Source organism: Python bivittatus, unplaced genomic scaffold (genome assembly GCF_059951505.1).
Source record: "Python bivittatus isolate LINGU-HERP-01145 unplaced genomic scaffold, Pbiv_v1 ctg000610_np1212, whole genome shotgun sequence".
In the NCBI taxonomy this organism is placed as follows: domain Eukaryota; kingdom Metazoa; phylum Chordata; class Lepidosauria; order Squamata; family Pythonidae; genus Python; species Python bivittatus.
In genome coordinates, this window is record NW_028277088.1 from 20,596,797 (window position 1) to 20,615,112 (window position 18,316).

At 38.2% G+C, this 18,316-nt stretch overlaps 1 protein-coding gene across 2 annotated transcripts in view; it reads left to right on the top strand.

Annotated features, from left to right (window-relative positions):
• ITGA8 (integrin subunit alpha 8) overlaps nt 1-18,316 on the top strand; it is a 132,375-nt gene that overhangs the window by 36,032 nt on the left and 78,027 nt on the right. For both annotated transcript variants that reach the window (XM_088150471.1, XM_088150472.1), the window contains exons 7-13: nt 3,148-3,273; nt 6,456-6,500; nt 8,123-8,166; nt 9,479-9,535; nt 9,798-9,850; nt 14,159-14,364; nt 15,785-15,976. In XM_088150471.1, the coding sequence (XP_088006597.1) occupies nt 3,148-3,273; nt 6,456-6,500; nt 8,123-8,166; nt 9,479-9,535; nt 9,798-9,850; nt 14,159-14,364; nt 15,785-15,976 (723 nt within the window). The remainder of the gene's footprint in view (nt 1-3,147; nt 3,274-6,455; nt 6,501-8,122; nt 8,167-9,478; nt 9,536-9,797; nt 9,851-14,158; nt 14,365-15,784; nt 15,977-18,316) is intronic.

Sequence of the window (18,316 nt, forward strand, 5' to 3'; positions counted from 1 at the left end):
TGCAAAAAATGCTCTGAAAATGGAAGTGAAATATTAGCAGAACCTGTCATGCAATATCTGTCATACTTTCTGGAGAATAATCCCCCCCCCCCAACATGTGACTTATAAAGGACTACAAGTTTTGGTCCATTCTTCTGTATCTCTGTAAATTGACATGATCTGTATTGCATTCAGAATTATACTCTGAATTATACTCTGAACTTCTTGGAACATTTTATGTTCTATTCTATAAGAGTAAAGGGCCTGGAAAAAGATTGTACTTTCTTCTGCTACTGTGCTGTAGACAAGATAAATCACACCAACTGTTTGCAAATGACCACTCTCAATAGGTAATTATCATTTTCTGTAATTCCTTTCTTTTATGTACTTCTGATGTTACTGTTTGCAATTCTACCCCGCTCTGCTAGCCGTGGGTATAGTTAAGACATAGAAACTGTCCTAAATCAAACTGTTTGGTCCAACTATCTTAGACTGTTGACACTGCATATAAATTGCCTTCCAGGACTTCAGACTAGAACTTTGCCAGCTCTTCCTAGCTATGCTAGAGATTGAGCTCAGACTTTTGGTATTGTTTGAAAGTTCCTACATTCTTCAGACTTGCAAACAAATGTATTATCTTATGCTCCTATGCACCTTTTCATGCTATACTCATGTATTTTGAGATTCAAGTTATACCAAGATAACGTAGGTGCCTTTTAGGACAGGAGTTGCTACACTTTCCAACTTCAGTTCTTGTCATCTCCATTCAACATGTTCCATCCTTCTTTACTCCTTTTATTTTCCAACATCTGTAGAAGTAGATACATGCATACATACATTCCAATCATGCTGTTCCTTTCTGGGGTAAACATTATTCTGTAGAATGCAGAAAAGAAGTATGAACCAGTAAGTATGAACCAGTAAGCCAAAAAATTAAAAAGAAGAAAGAAGAAATATAGCTAAATTGAGTTTACACAGCACCACTCACTCCTTACCTTTCTATCCTTACAAACCATCCTTGCTTTCACTACATTCACTGCTTCATGCATTGTCCTTTCTTCTGTAAATTTCTCACCTCTCTCTTTCTGAGGATGTTATCATCTCAACATAACTTCAGTGTTCTCAGCAGACTCATCCTTTCTCTTGACCCATTCATTCTTCCTTCACATATTTCTTTTACTATTCACTCCTAATTCATTCTATCCGTATGGCCAAACAATCTCTCTGTAATTGTTTCATATTGGCTCCTTGGTATTGTATTCAGTCCACATTAATTTATTCTTGATCCTATCTCTTTTTGTTTTACCACCCACTGCATTCAGCTCTTTTATGGTTCTTCTGACATACCCAACTCTCAGTTCCCCAACTGAGTGGGCAGAATCACATTGTTATACCCAGCCATTTTTACTTCTTTTGACAAACATTCATTTTGTCAAACTCAAAACAAACTGCATACTACTTGCTACTTTTCTATCAACATTTGCACATCTTAACATTTTTCCATCCATTTTCTCATATTTGATGCCATATTGGTTGATATCAGTAATCCATGCTGCCAAGATACCTAAAGATAATTATATTATATAAGGAAAATGCATTACAGGCTGTGATGACTAAAAGACATACCTGATCATGCACCAAATTTTATTTATTATTTTGGTATTAAGAGACAAAGAGGCAAAAAGCAAGCAAGACAACAACTTTTAGAGGATAGGCCAGCTTAACATTTTGTGGGAGGAAGACAACGGTGGGCAGACCAATGATGTAAAAAGAGCAAGGCAGGATTTCTTTTTTTCATTAGTGTTTTGGGGGGAGAGGTGGGATTATTCTTTGTAAATTATTTATATTAAGCCTCTTTAAGAGTCACATCAGTTGGGGGGGGTCTTCTTTTCAAAGTGCAGGAAGTCAGGACTCTAATTTTTGCAGTTGTGGGAAGAAGAACTGGGGAAGGGGTACAAAATTGGGATGAGGTACATCTGGCCTTTGGGCATCAGGTTCCCCCTTCCCCCAAGGTATTGCCCTCTGGCTAATCCAGCTGCACACAGTCACTGTTTTCTAGGATTAATTGAAACAAGTAGCTTTTTCATTATTATCATTATTATTACTCATTTTATATATAATAATAATAATAATAATAATAATAATAATAATAATAATAATAATGAATTCATTATTCATTGTACAGTAGTGTCATTTTAAAAAGCAAAATACCAATATATTTCAATCTAGAATAGTGTTTGTGTCATGATATTAAAACACTGCCTCAGTTCCAAGGTGGCTGTTATTCAGCAGCTGCTGGAGAAAGATTCCTTATACATGCAGGATAAATTTAGGCATATGTGTAGAAAAATTCTTAGTACATTGTTCTTGCTATAATTACTATTGCTGATTGGTAGTTCACAGCATGTAGAAGATTAATTGGCAAGACTTAGTAGTGGAGACATCTTTGAGAGAATGGAGCTCATTAAAGTCTTTGAAGTTCAGAACAACATGGTGACACTGGCTTGGAGTTACATGGTTTGCCTAGAGCTGGATCTTGGATAGATGCCTACATTTTTGTTTTCTTAATTACATGAAATACACTGGTGTCTTATATTTTCAAGAAACTCTTTTTTCAGTAATGCATCTTTCCCCATCCAAGAGGATTACTGCATGTGTTGGATTACCAAAATCAGCGGTTGGTTGAACTTGCTGGCTCAAAATTCTGAAAGTTGTGTTCCAACATATTTGGGGAATTCTAAATAAGAGAAGACAGAAAAACTAAGATGAAACAATCAAACTGTATTTTTTAGTATATTCATATCCCACTTTCTACTCAGGATATCAAGGCAGCATATACTCCTTTCTTTAATATTTCCTACAAATTCCATCTCTCTTCTATTATAGCCATGTATAAGCTGCTTAGCAAAAACGAAAAAAAAAACCCTTTAGTTTACTTCCCGCAGTTTTTGCAAAATTTTCCTATTCCCTCCATTCTTCTTTCTTCTCATGCTTACTTTTTTATTTAGACTATGAAGCTATCAGCAATTGTTTTGCATTTCCTTACAGTTCCTATCAATTAATATTAATTACTTCATAAAAATGGATGGTTTATTAACATAACTTTAATTGCTGCCTGTATTTCTCTAGTTGTCCTGCAGGATAACCTATTATGTTTCTGAATCACAGGACAGGTTATCACCAGCAGCATTGCAGAAATTATCACAGATTATTCATTCAAGAATATTCTAAGCAAACTCTTACAGGAAAAGCAAACTGGAGTGGCCCCATCTATATATGATGATAACTATTTGGGTAAGTTATGTGGTGATTTTGCTGATTGTGGAATTGATCTTGTTTAGAAATCTGATATAAGAAAATATTTGCTGTGATTAAGCAGGAGAGGCCCAGATCTATAAGACACTTATACAGATTCCCACTGTTATGAATATAAATCAAAATATTGCATTATCAACTCAACTTTTCTTATGAATATATGCTTCTGCAAACATGGAATGCTGCCTGTTCTTACTCCAACAATAACTGTCAGTTCAGTAAATATATATATTGAAAATGTAATGAAATTCTGATCATTCAAACACTTCATCAGAATATTTTTATACAGATGGTCCTCACCTAGCAACCACAATTGGGACTGGCAACTCCATTGCTAAGCACCACAGTCACTAAGTGGAAAATCACATTACCACAATGGGCTTACGACCTTATTTCCCATTTGGTTGTTAAGCAAAGCACCGCAGTCATTAAGCAAAACATCACATGACCATTACTTACTATTTTACTTCCACTTTCTCTAGTAACTCTGCTTGTCACAAACCAGTTGCAATCGTGTGACTGCGGGATACTGCGATGATCATAAATGTGAGGATTGGTTGCAAAGCTTTCTTTTTAACACCATCGTAACTTCAAACAGTTGCTAAACGAGGTAGACAGTAAGCGAGGACTACCTGTATACATATTTAAAAATCATGTTCGTTATAATCTGCAGCAGCTTTCCTGTAATTCATGAAAAGATTAATTCTAATAACTGTAACTTAACATTGAGATAAAGCTTTCTATTTCACTAGATGTGATGGAATGGCATGGGACTGGAAGGGGGGTAAAGAACGTGATCTCGTCTCCAGAGCAACGCGCTGGAGATAAGAGGCGAAAGCTGACGCACCCCTAACATTCCATTCAACATCTCCCGCTAATAACTTGAAGTCTGCAATAAACAATCTTACCGGTCTGCTGCTCTGCTTGAGTTTATGAATGTCCCAACAGGCAGTTAATTGCCTCACTGGGTCTCGAAAGTGCCCCCTGAAAGCTGCAACGAAATTCTGATAGTTGTTGAGCACTGGATCCCTTGTTTCTATGAGGGGTGTAGCCCATTTGGCCGCCGAGCCTTTCAACAAACTTATCACAAAAGCCACTCTTGTTTGATCTGTAGGAAATTCTCCCGGTCTGCCGTCCATGAACAATTCACACTGTGCTAGGAATGTTCTCATCTGTTCCACCTCACCTCCGTACTTCTCTGGCATGCTACCAGGCAACACTGGTGGCTGTGCTGGTGGTGGCTGCTGGGCCCCCAGTCCCACCTGCTGCATCAGTTGCCCCATTGCTGTCTGCAGGTTATTAATCTGTGCATCCACTTGCTGATGATGCTGGAGGAGCGCAGCTGCTAACATTTGAGGGGTCAAATTAGCTCCCTGTGGATCTGTAGCCATGATGTTACTCCTTCTACTCGAAGGTAAAAATGAGTCTGAGAAGATTGATGTCAGGCCTAGCCCAAGGAACTCCTGGAGACCGTGCAGGTTCAATCAGCAAGGTTTATTAGCTAGTGCTTGTTTACAGAATCTTCTCAGACTGGCCAGCAGTTCCCAGGAACAGGAATTCACTATCTCCTGGAATGTTAGGGGTGCGTCAGCTTTCGCCTCTTATCTCCAATGCGTTGCTCTGGAGACGAGATCACGTTCTTTACCCCCCTTCCAGTCCCATGCCATTCCATCACACTAGATGTGTTAATTAGTTCACCATCATAGAATGGCAGTGTTATTTTCCAAAAACTATTTTTGTGAATGACTATTTTTGATAATTTGATTATTACTGTCTATACTTCTGCATTTAATTCTTTTATGACGTCACGATCTATTGTCTATCCTCTATCCTTAGTATGCTTGACATTTAAATTAACATTCCATACATCTGAGGAAGTGAATTCTTGCCCATGGTAGCTGATGTCATAATGTATGTGTTAATCTTTAAAAGTGCCATAAGACTCTCTTGATTTTTTTCAACAAACTAGCATAGGAAACCACTGCAGAGTTGCATGGAGGGCCCAAGCAGCTAACTGAAGGTGTAACAAAGTGGAGATCAAATCAGACTTCATTGTAGGTGGAGCCAAAGATAGAAGTCCAAGAAACAAGAAGCTTTTTCTATAAACTGAAAATCATTTTACAAAAGAATATAGAAGGATCAAAGGATAGGGAGAACCGAGAAAATAGCATTGCCCTTGATTATACTAGCATCTACAGAATGGCAGATAAAAAATAATCAAGACAAAGGAAAACAGATGAGGAAAGAGCTAAAACCTCCCAAGTCAGCCCCTATGCCTTCAATGATTGCTCTTACATCTACAACTTGATAAGTATATATATGTTATTTATGTTTCTGTATGCATATATACAGGCATACAATAAAAAAGATAAAATATGAAAAAAAATAAAAACGTAAGACATAAAAGTAATACTCAAAATATTACTTGTTTGGCTATTATAAGTTGCATAGTGTGCTAACACTTCCAGTTCAGTCCTAGACTCAGAGTCCATCCTAGACTCTCCTCCAAACTGCGTGAATTGCCCCAATTTTGTCCTGATTGGGGATTGGCTCAGCAAAATGAATTAGGCAGGGATGTATGTATATAGGAATGGAATCCTTTGCGTGCCCAGTTTAGAAAAGAGATAAAAGTTGTGAGGTAGACAAGGAATCTACTTGCCAAAAGGATGGAAATGTTGCAGACTGCAACAAGTTAGGTAAAGAAATACTGAGCTTCTTGGTGTAGAACAGGAACATAGGTAAGGAAGCATTTGGCAAATGGAAAATTGGGCAGCACTCCCAAATCTTTAAATAAACAATATCCTGCTTGAGGGAAATGGTTATTTACTTTCAGACATTACGTCAGATATATATGGTGCGTTGGACTGATTTGTGCTCTAAGAAGCTTCCTTGGAAAGGAGTGTACATAAATGTCAGATGGTGGAACTAAGCATCCCATCGTGTCAATGAAACACTACATCTAGGTGAATGATAAAAGTATTAATGCACTAATATTTTATCTTATGATATACTTACATTTAATCTTTTTCCTAGTTGTAGGAAACTACATCTCATTCTGTAGATGTATTGTGCTTCTGAGCCATGATAGATCTGGCCATCCTTATCTCTTTAGACGTAGATTGTTTGTCAGGTTTCATCTTTGTAGGTTTGTTTTTAAACAGGTTACTCAGTGGCTGCTGGTGAATTTACTGGAGATCTGCATGAAGGTAAGAAGCTACTAAGAGATGTCTGGACTGTAATTTACTTACTTGCAGTGAAGTTATATGCATATGATGCAGTCCAGTGCATACCTCCTCCAAAGTGAGTTCAGTGGTCCAAGCTAGAATATAGCCTTACTCTCTTTCCTTCTCAAAATAAGAAAATTGTTAATTTTAAATTGTAAGGCTGCATAGTTACTTGTGGCCAAATAATGCAGTGTGGTTTTGTATCCACATAAGCCTTTGCATGAACCAAAAACTGTGTTGTATTATAAAGGTATTATACCCAGCATTAGTACCAGTAAAAACCATAGGAAGACAAATGAAAATGGATGATTTTTAAGCATTCTATGTTAATTACTGTGCTACAGGTTTGTATAATCTATAAATGTATTGTCCATATGGGTCCTTATGGAATTTTCCCTTGAGTAAGATTCTATATAAAAATTTTTGGAGTTTCCGGATGTGTAAGGAAACTACTAATCATATTGACATTCCCGTCCTGAGCCCTATTTTGCAGATTTCCAGATTAAGCTCTGAAAGTCATCAATGTAGAGTAGCCTTATCCAATCTGATAGCCTCCAGATGTGTTGGATTACAATTCCCATTATTCTTAGCGCAGCGATGATAGCAGTTGTAGTTGCCAGATGGGGACAGCTGGGGTTGAGCCACATAGATGTAGATCTCTTTTCTTCTTACCAATTTCTCTCATGGATACTGTCTAAAAGTCAGTGGTATGGTTTGGCCTCAGGCTTCATATTTTTGGTACTCTTCCAATTGATTGTATGATAACTAAGCTAAACAATTGCTCTGAATCTTTTCTCAGTGTACGGAGATTAGATGCAGATAAAGACCACAGTGCGTAGAGCAGTGTTTCTCGACCTTGGCAGCTTTCAGGTGTGTGGGCTTCAACTACCTTGCTGGCTGGGGAATTCTGGGAGCTGAAGTCCACATATCTGAAAACTGCCAAGGTTGAGAAACACTGGCATAGAGAATGGATACTTTTGTCCTTCCCCTCAGCTTTATTGCTTCCAAATAATCCTGCAGTGGGACCACGAAAGTTTTTTTTTTTAGAAAAAAAGGGAAGTGGTGGACAGGGTTAGGCTTGCCTCTCCTCCATATGAAATATACCCAGGTGCCTCCCGTAAAATAAAATAAAATAAAATAAAATAAAATAACAGGAAATGGTACAGCAGGAATGCCTGTTGTATCTTATTGTTTGACCTTCAGTAAGGCTCGTCAACAGGCACGGGTATTCCTCCTCCATCAAATACCAGATTATTTGAACCGAAAATTTGTGAATGTGTATGTGGGTATATTTATATCACAGTGTGCTCTTGTAAACTTACTATCTTGTACGTTGATCTTAGGGCTTCTTGAAGTTGGACTTTTAAAATGTTTAGGTCAAACAGCTCACTTTCAGCGTCATTAAGCCGCTGTGCCACCGCATCCCCTTAAACAGCTCACACACACATGAATATTAATAATATACTTAATGATAGTTATATCCCTCTCCAAATGTTACTTATATCCCCTTAGAATATTAAAATCAATGGCTAGCATTTTCTGAGCAATGGCTATGTGAGCAAATATTATACTAAGTTAACCTTCAGCCTATTCATTTCTTTCAGAGCTGGTAGCTGGAGTTCCAAGAGGTGCACAGAACTTCGGCTATGTATGTAGTCTACCAAGTATTTTATTTCTCTTCCCTTATTCCCTCATCTTAGCAATTAGCGTTAAACAAGTCTGTGAAAGACAGAAATCAATGCTTATAAAATAGTTATTCCATTCCTTCCTTAACCTCTCAATTTAAAAGTTTTCAGTCAAGGTTTACAATTGTTTGTCATTTATAACAATAAAGTGGGAAATTAGATTGTGCTGCAGATATTACAAAGAGTGCAGCAGATTATAATCCAGCTGCTCCTTTAGATATATCCAGGGATTTATAACAATAGCCTAGTTTACAAACATGTTAGGGTAAAATGGGGTTGGGTGCTTTGGGATTTTAGTGTGCTACGAAAGCTCAGTCATTGTTTTAGCAAATAGTATGAGCCAGGCCATCAAGTTAAGCTCTAATATAGTTTGTTTGAGTAGCACATTTTAGAAAAAGAAAAGGAATGTGTTTGCTAATCTGGATTTGCTGTTTAGCATGCTATGAACTCAGGTAGCAGGACTTTTTTTTTCTAGCGGTCGTACGCCCTCCTTTCCTCTGGTGGTTCCAGCAGCATTGGGGCAGGACTGCAAAAAAGTCAAGATGGAAGCTGGGATTGGGTGATCAAAGTTCCATTCCTTTTTTATATGCATCACACATGCAAGACATGTTAAAAAAGGGCAGAGCTTAGATTGCAAGGTTTAGCCACCATCTTGATTTTTTGTCTCCCCCTGTCCCTATACTGGTATTCCTCGTTTAGCAACTGCCTTGTTTAGCAACCATTCACAGTTACAATGGTGATGAAAAAATAACGACTAATTCTTGCATGTACAACCTTTGCAAGTCTGTAAAGTAAAGGAAAGCTAAAGTAAGATCATAAACACAGTTGCAGTTTCACTTAGCAACCACTTTACTTAATGATCAAGTTGCCAGTCCCAATTGTGGTTGTTAAACAAGGACTACCTGTAAATGCCCCTGGTTGGTTTCCCATGAAGGCCAAAAGATAGTTGTTTTTCTTGCTTTAAAAAAATTGAAAGAAATGCTGAGAATAAAGACTTTAGACATTTCTTAGAACTATAGTTCTCAAAAGAAATGAATGTGGATTCATCATGGCTTCATTTGAGAACAGGGCCTTTGGTGTCCCCAGACCTGGCGAAGATATTAATTTGAGTCCTGCAACCACCCACATGCTTTTAATGGCTTCCTATGCCAATGCCATTTTTTTCTCCTTTATTTTATATCCACCAAGGTCAGTAGGAGGGCAAGTTTAAAAGTCCCTGTAATGATTTTGGAATATAACCATTTATGGCATGTCTGACAGCATTTTCATTTCCAGGTTACAATCATAAATTCCACAGATCTGACCTTTATTCAGAATTTCACAGGCGAGCAGGTAATAAATTTTGATCATTCTACGCAATTATTCTACATTTCAAGATATAGATTACAGCAATTAAAGGTTACAATATGAAAGGTAGAGATAAATTCGCACTGAGCTGGCTCCTGGTAACTTCATGAATACACCCTATTTTGTTTTTGTTTTTTTGGCAACAGTATGAAAAAGTTCCACAATATACAGAAACCAACATTATTTGGAATGGTACGGAATGAAAATTTGCTGATAGCTGATAAAAAAATGACATTTTTTTTAACAGATGGCATCTTACTTTGGATATACAGTTGCAGTCTCAGACATTAACAATGATGGGTAAGTTGCTAATAGCAACTTATTAACTCCAGTGCATTATTTTATCATTGTACCCTGTTTAATCTAAGCTTTTCAACTGGATTCAAAACATGATTGATTGATTGATTGACACTCTCTTTTTTTCAGGAACTCAAGGCACTCCCACTCCTATTTTTTTTTCACAACAGCTCTATGGAGTACTCTTAAATTGTTTGTTTGGTCCAGGGGGGTATTCTGGGCCAGCCAAAACTAATTATCTTGAAAAAGTTTGTAACTCACTTGTATATGATCAGTTCTAATACAACTCCTTTAATTTTAATCTCCTTTCCTAAAGTTCCTAATGTTAATCAATAGTGGCAGAATTTATTATTCTACATTCTAAAAATGACGACACCAATTTTCTGACAAACCAAAAGGAAATAATCTATGATTGTTCTTTATATTATTTTATTTCTAGGTGTTCTGTTTTCCTAGTTTGTGGATCCTATTTTAAAGTACAAATAGACACTTCTTTTCCCTATATGATAGCTCTATTGTTGTCAAATTCTTCTGCACTAATAGATTGCAATAAACTCTATTATTGTAAACAAGAAGGGCCACCATCAGTGCTTCATTGGCCTTAAAGCCTTGATGTGGTCCCCCAAATACTTCATAATTTCCTTCAAAATTGTAATTTTTCATGACATTATTAAATATTTGAGAAATAACCATTTATTATTTTTTATTTAAAAGACACATGGCTGCTCATCTTATATACAACAACCCTGGGGGTCTCACAGCAACTACAATAAAATATGAAAAGGAACACTAATACTAACAACAAAAATTATACCTCGGAGCCCACTGGGCTCCAGTCTTACTTTAGCTCAACACCTGGAGGAAGGGCCAGCTCATAATAACTTTCTAGCTCCATCTGAGTACGTCACAACCATATAAATGATATTGAATTGAATTGAATCAAATAAAATTGAATTAACATGAAAATAGAGGTACCTTTTGGCTTTGCTCTGCCCACACATTTGTTCTGGCTTTAATCTGTTTTCTAAGACAGTCCTGGCCCCATTGAAGTTTGGAATGGTACATGAACTACAGCTGAGTGAGTGTTGAACAGTTCCTTGGCAGTTTACGTTGTTTGAAACATTTTCCCTTTAATTTATTTCAGAATTTTAGTTTAGTGTGTTAGTAAGCTGAGTACATTCTTCTGTGCTCCCCCAGCAGATGTGTTAATTCATCATCTTAAAATTGTTTGTGTTGTTATGCAGAGGGAATTATTAGAGTATTTTAATTTTAATAGGACCTATATTACAGTTGTATTGCTGACTATTTGTAATGGAAACAAGGACATAATTATGGAGTTTAGATTGATTTCTGAAGTGACAATTGCATATGATCTATTTCAATTTTGATCTTTCAGGACATAAAATGTAGAACTTTAGAAAATGCAAAGATAAACACTGAATTGTAAAATGCTACCTTAAAAACTATCGCATTCCCAACAAAATTAGAAACTGAATTATAAATTTCCTCATCCTAGTCATTGCAGATCACTTTATTTTTCAAGTGAATTTTTCTATTGCTGTAACTAGTTCCCAGTTCAATCAGTTGATTCCTAATTTGCTCAGACTTGGACAAGCTTTCAAAAACAAGTAGTTTTTAAGAAACAGCTGGAGTGGGAGAATAAATTTGTGATTTTGTAAGGGATTTTTCCACAGCTGGAGATGGGAGTGGATAGAAGGGAGAGATAAAAGACCTGCTTCTTTTAATAGCTTTGAGAATAGTTGGACATGGAGAGAATGTTTTTTTGAGGCCTTTTACCATTACCCCACCTGCTGTTCAAAATAGGATGGGTCCAGACAGGATTTTATTTCTCAAAATCCTAGGAAGTTTGGTTGCATTGTGTGCATTAGAGGGAAGCAATCTGGCACCCTCCAGGTTTTTTGGATTATAGCTCCCATAGTTCTGGTAAGTGCTGATGGAAGTCAGAAACATCTGGCGAGGCTCCCACAGTGTATTAAGCCATAGTTTACTTCTATGTGAATTATTGAATTACAATGCCAAAAATACTGTAAAAAAGCATTTTATCACACTTGAGTATATTCAGGGGGCTCTGTAATGTATGGGGGAATGACCTTGAGAGACAGGAGGAAGAGCCACAGCCTAGACAATGGACTGATAAATGAAATCTGAGTCCAAAGGAGGGGTGGGGGTAGAGAAAGTGACTCAGAAGGGACCCTCCCTAGTTTTTCAGAGAGTAAAAGTAAGGAAGGGGAGAGGTACTTTTACATGTGCAAGATTCTGTTACTGTGACCTTACAATAAAAGTAGTGTTAGTACTCAATGGTTGGTGTTTTTTGTCCGGACTACCTCAAAGGGCTAACAGGCACAGAAGAGGGCTAAGGGAAGGCATATGATCCATAGGCTGAAAGTTGCCCCCCCCCCGGCTGAACATGATACTTAAGACAGAAGGTTACTAACGTTCATCTTTCCTTCATGTAAATTTATTTGTTATATGTATATCCCACCTTTTGTTCAGGAGTTGAAGGCAATGTACGCAGTGCCCCTTCTCCCATTTTCCCCCACAATAATAATCCTGTGAGGCAGGGTGGGCTGAGAGGAAGTGACTGGCCCAACTTCAGCCAATGAACATCCATGACTGAGAGTGGACTTGAAACCCAGTCTCCCAGTCTAAAACCTTAACCACTACACCACACTGTCTCTCAGACAAAATGCCCCAGACTCCAAATCTGAAATTGAAGCATATGTTCTGTCATGGACATATAACCCTTACATTAAAAGCTCAGTGTGTGATATTCTTGTTAGAATAGTTGCAGGGTTGCATTGATGGTACAGTTAGTGGGAATTAGTGCTGTTTTAAATAGGCACTAGTACCCGTGATCAGAGCCATGATAGTTTATGCACAAGATTCATAGAAATGGTAGAGATTTATTTATGTGGGCTGAAACCAAATGTCTAGTAAAAATGCATCACCCATATTATATCACAGCTTTACTTTGGTTGTAACCCCCAGATGCTGCACCATACTCCTGCTGCTAACTACCCAGTAGAACACAAAAGAATTGCATAAAATATCTGTGGGTGGCCAGCATGTGCTTGTTGAATGCGATTTTTCTTAAAAGGAAATAATTAGGGCTCTCCTGGTCAGTGCGTGGGTATAAGTACCTTCTCGATTTATGGTATACAAATGCCGCACCAGTGCAGAGATGTGGAAGTGAAAGAACAGAATATTGATGCTTGGTCAGACCAAATACCCTTCTTGTCCCACCTTCTGTTCATACCGTGGCAGAAAGGATGACAATAGGAAGCAGACAAGAAGGACATGGGTGCCCTAACTCACTTTTTTGGTAATGTCTGGCATTGAAGTCTATTGCCTCCTTCATTGGAAATGGAGACATCTGCTGGGGGTCAAAAAGGTCAAGATGGCAGCCGCAATTGTACAGTCATGACAGCCATTTTAACTTTTTTGAAGCTCCTGACTGGAAGCGATGTGTAGCAGACACAGCTTGTAGCACAGCACTAAACACTACTGTGAATTGCAGTGCCCTGTTACATTTGAAAAGCTGCTGCTTCATTTCCCATCCCATTTTTTGAGCTTGGCTCAGAAACAAGGCTATTTATAAATGCAGACAAACAGAAATGTTTCTCAAGTTTAAAAATTTCTACTCTAAACAGATGTTTTAAGACACACAGCTCCCTGTGCATTGTTAGAACAATTCAGGACAGGCTGGAAACAAGAGAAGAGAACAAATGGAAGTGAAATTGACATCATTGTTTTTGTTATCTGAATTAGGAGTTGGAAAAACAACGTTTTAGCAAAGATCAGAGGCAGTGACACAGACAGCCTAAGATTTTGAATTCATGCATTGATGCAAGGACGTACGAAAACCAGAAGGGAGAGAAACCAAGAAAGGGTAAACCTTTCATCTACCAGGGATTCAGCAGTGTTCTGCCCCAAAAGCAGGTGCTGCTGAGCCATTTAATTCTGATTCACAGGTGACCCCTGTGCAGTCCAGATGTTCTACATAAGAAACATTCAGAGGGGATGTTGGAACAGGGCCAGGTAACTTCCCAATGGGTAGAAATCTAGCCCTATCAAATCTTAGCACAATGCAAGGCTATATGGGTGTCTGCAGGATCTTACTGCTTTATGTGCATGAGATATCACAATGCAATTACAAAATGGGCAGGGCATTTAGTCATTCTCTCCACCTTGTCCTTCCCCATGGATACCACTGCAAATCAAGCACATTTATTGAGAGTGGACCCATCTGGATGTCAATCTTGACCCTCCTTCTTGTTTCTTCCCCTCTAGTATGGATGACATCCTGGTTGGTGCTCCTCTCTTTATGGAACGTGAATTTGAGAGCAACCCCAAGGAGGTTGGGCAGGTCTATCTGTACCTGCAAGAGGCTGCCTTGTACTTCAAAGAAGCACAGACACTGTCTGGCACTGAGGTTTTTGGTCGATTTGGCAATTCCATTGCACCTCTGGGAGATCTCAATCAGGATGGATATAAAGGTAAGGCGCTACATCATCTTAAAGAGATGCACATAAATAACTTAGTAGGATTTATAGTTCAGTACCAAAGTTTCTTTCACTCTAAAGCATACTTATGTAGAGGCAGAGGTTGTAAAAAGTTGAACTGTTGACAGGCTACTTTCTTGCTCACAATGAAGATATGATGATGTAAACCCACTAATTACATCCCTAATCATTACTGAAGGACGTTGCACTATTACTAAAATGGATAGATGGATTGGATGGTGGAATTGCCACAATTTTAGTCCAGAGAGGAGTAGCAGCAGCAGTGGTAGCTGCTCATTTCTATACCATTATTTTTGAAGTAGATTCCAGTTACAGTTTCTTGCTCTTTTGTGTTTATTTGTTTTACTTATTTACCCATTTGTGTGCAGCTCACTCATTTTTGGCAATTAAGTGGTTTACAATCTCTAAAATTCAGTTAAAATTAAGTAGAACAAAGATAGTCGTTAAAACCAGCCATGTAAAAAACTCTGTACTAAAAACCCTGAGAAAAGATAGAAGTTTTAAATCCCTTCCTGAATTGTTATCAAATTGGAAGAAGGCAGCCTCAGTTCCAACCACAGGGAACAGGAACAGGGTCAAATAGTGTTAGCTAGTTAGCTTGGCAATGGATCCATATCCCCTTCTCCTTTGTAAACTATTCACGCCTTTTCAATGCTGCCCCAAACATCAGTGTATTGTGAAAGCAAAGCTAGCTGAAGTTAACGCTGTGCCAAAAACTGCCTTGCAATCTCAAAAGTTTTCTTCCTCTGAAAGAAACATTTTTTTCTACCTGATTCTCAGGCCTTTTTCATGGTGTCTTCCCTTGGAATTTAAATGAAGAATGGGAAGCCAGGGAACCTGTAGACTACTGGGAGAGAACTGTATGCTGAGAGACAGGATATTCACCCATACCTCTTGGCTAGCTGATGGCTACATTAGTGCAAGAACAGCTCACAAATTCTCTCATCAGATTGAAAAAGAACTGGTAGAAAAAGAAAGCAGGATCCTTTTTTTCTGCACAGCACTAGGTGAAACATTTCCTGTCCATGTCGACTTAGCACTTATTTATTTAGTCACTCAGTCAATTTACAGTATATAGCTGCCCTCTTGACATGTGACTTAGGGTAGCATAAAAGTAAAACAAATAACAATATAAAAATAAAATAATTTAGAAGAGATAATGCAGGTTATGCCAGAGGCAATTCAACAACCCAAAACATTCAGTCCAGATAGGCTCACCCTCTTGCCTGACCAAGTGCCTGGGGAAAGAACCAGGCCTTACAAAAGGCAGGCAGGGAGGGGCCATCTGGTCCTCAGAGGAAATGCTGCTCTGTAGGGCAGGCACAACAACAAAAGATACAGAATTGATCCAGTGGCCTTTCTAACAGTGCAATTTGACCTTTCTGTTTTGCAGATATTGCCATAGGTGCTCCATTTGCAGGAGAAGACAGAAGGGGGAGAGTATTCATCTACAACGGAGCCAGAAACGGGTTAAATCCGAACCCTTCCCAGATTCTCAGTGGCCTATGGGCCTCCCAATCTATGCCTGCAGGATTTGGATTTACACTGAGAGGAGACTCAGACATAGACAAGAATGATTACCCAGGTAACGTTCTTCCACCAGAGGCGGGGGGGGGGGGGTCTTTTTCTGGAAAATGCATCATTCTCAGCCTGTTCTTTTTGGAGAACAGAGGTCAAAAATGCAGATTAGGCTTTTTTGTGTGTGCAGTTCTAGCTTTGCTTCCCTGAGAATTTGGACAAAGCAGATACTTCCTTTCCTGTGTTGAGATACCATCTGAATCTCATAGCTGCAACAATGTATACATTAACATAAAACACCTGAATTGTTAAGAAGAAGAAAGGATATTAATTCTTCTGTTTCCTGTCCAAAAACTAAATGAAAGAATTCCTCCTGTATATCTTGGATGAAAATTAATGATGAAAATTCCCAGAGTGATTATATAGACACAGATGTAGGTAAAGCTGTCACTATAAAGCAAAAGAGAGTGATCAATAATTAAATCATTTATAGTATTGCCCTATTTGTAATTGTAGGGTTTAAAATTGTTTAAATATGTTGTCTCCTTGAAGTTGAAGACTCTGGAGTCCTGATGGACATGTCTGTATAGATTTCCTGAGAACAGTAAAGAAGTGGTCTGCCTTTGCCTTCTTCTGGGAAGTTTTTTCAACCTCCCAGTTTGGTGTACAGACCTGCTAGTCCCTAGAGCCATATCACCCAAGTACTCACTAGGTCTGACCCTGCTTAGTTTTTCATGATTAGTCAAGTTTGGCCAGATACTGCCATCTGCTGTGGACTAAATACATTGTAGGTTTCCTAGTTATACTAAACTACTGAAAACAAAAACAGTAAACCCTCAGTTTGACAGACTATTGGAGCGGGGAGGGATGTATAAATGGGATTTTATGGATGTGTAAAATGGAAAACAAGTCATTGTATCTGAAGTTCATTAAACTAAAGTCCAGTAAATCAAAGGTTTACTGTATAGCGCTTTGGCTAAGACAGTCTTCTTCAAGGTGGTACCATTCAAATGTGCTAGACATAACCTCTTACAGAGTCAAGGATGGTGGGAACCATCCCAACATCTGGAAAACATGAAGTTGTGGATGGCTGGAATAAGCAACAAGATCAAGATTTCAAGAACTATTAACTCATCTGATGGCTTAATGCAAACATCTGACTTTTAGCATGAGAGATCCACATAGAAGAGAAGGAATAGTAATACTGGCTTTTCTAAACAGCATTATAATAACATTATTTGAGCATTTAGGAAAACCATTATTTAAATATTGGATTGGATCCAGACTAAGTTAGTAGTGTTATAGTTTAATTGAAATCAATTAAACTGAGCTATAATCCATTTGTCTCATACATTTAAACATTTCAAATAGTTTTCTCCAACCAGGGTCCTTCCTGATGTGTTGGAAGACAACCTCCATCACAGTCAGCCACCACAACCCAGCGTCTGCGTAGGTTGAGGATCATGGAAGTAATACTCTAACACATCTGGAGGGTTCCTGGTTGGAGAAGTCTGAAGAGAAGACTTGGAGAAGTCTGAGCCAAAGCATATCAGGATCCCTCCCTTTAAATACTATTGTTTTTAAAAGGCTGGCTTTTAAGAACAGAAGACAAAGTATGGCAAACAATTTTATTTGCTTGCTAAGGCTTAACGTGATTCCAATAGGGCTGCTTCCATCGGGTTTGTTTTTGTTTTTGTTTTAGTTTTTTTAATGTTTCTCCTTGAACAATCAATATTTTATTGATGTCATCTGGTATTTATCAACAATGCTTCATTACTGGAGCTTTTGGTCTTTATTTTGAAAGTGAGCTTGTCCATCAAAGGGCAGTGTTCCAATGCCCTTTGTAGTCTAAATGTACAACTTCATTTTAATCTGATTTTATCCATTTCCCCACCACTTTCACTACTTTTTTCTGGGATCAGCAAACAGCAGACCACATTTCTCTGTCTTGGGTCTGAGAAAACTCTCGCGCATTTGTAACATAACATACGCTGTAGAGTTCCTGTTCTCCAAGATGTAGATTGTTTTGCTGGCATGCGTCCCATAGTAATTAATGGGACATTGTTGGAAGAGCATTCTGGAATATCTTTGCCACTGTGCTCTGTTAACCTACTGTGCTAATGTTTTGGGATGGTTTTTTTTTTAGGCCTGCTTTCAGTGATTCTCCCCAGTCCCCTTTGTTTACTTTCATCCATCTGGCTAAGTTGTAATTTTGTGTTCTCATCTGCACTGACTTTGAAAAAGAGAAGAAAAGAAGAATAAAATGTGAGGTGTTTTCATGTTCTTTGGGATCTTTACAAAGGCTTCAGAAGATGTGTTTTGGGTGCATCTGACTCCTACCATTACAAATCAAAAGGCATTGTGAAACTAAGCCATCACTTCTACCTTAATTGGATATCTTCCGGTA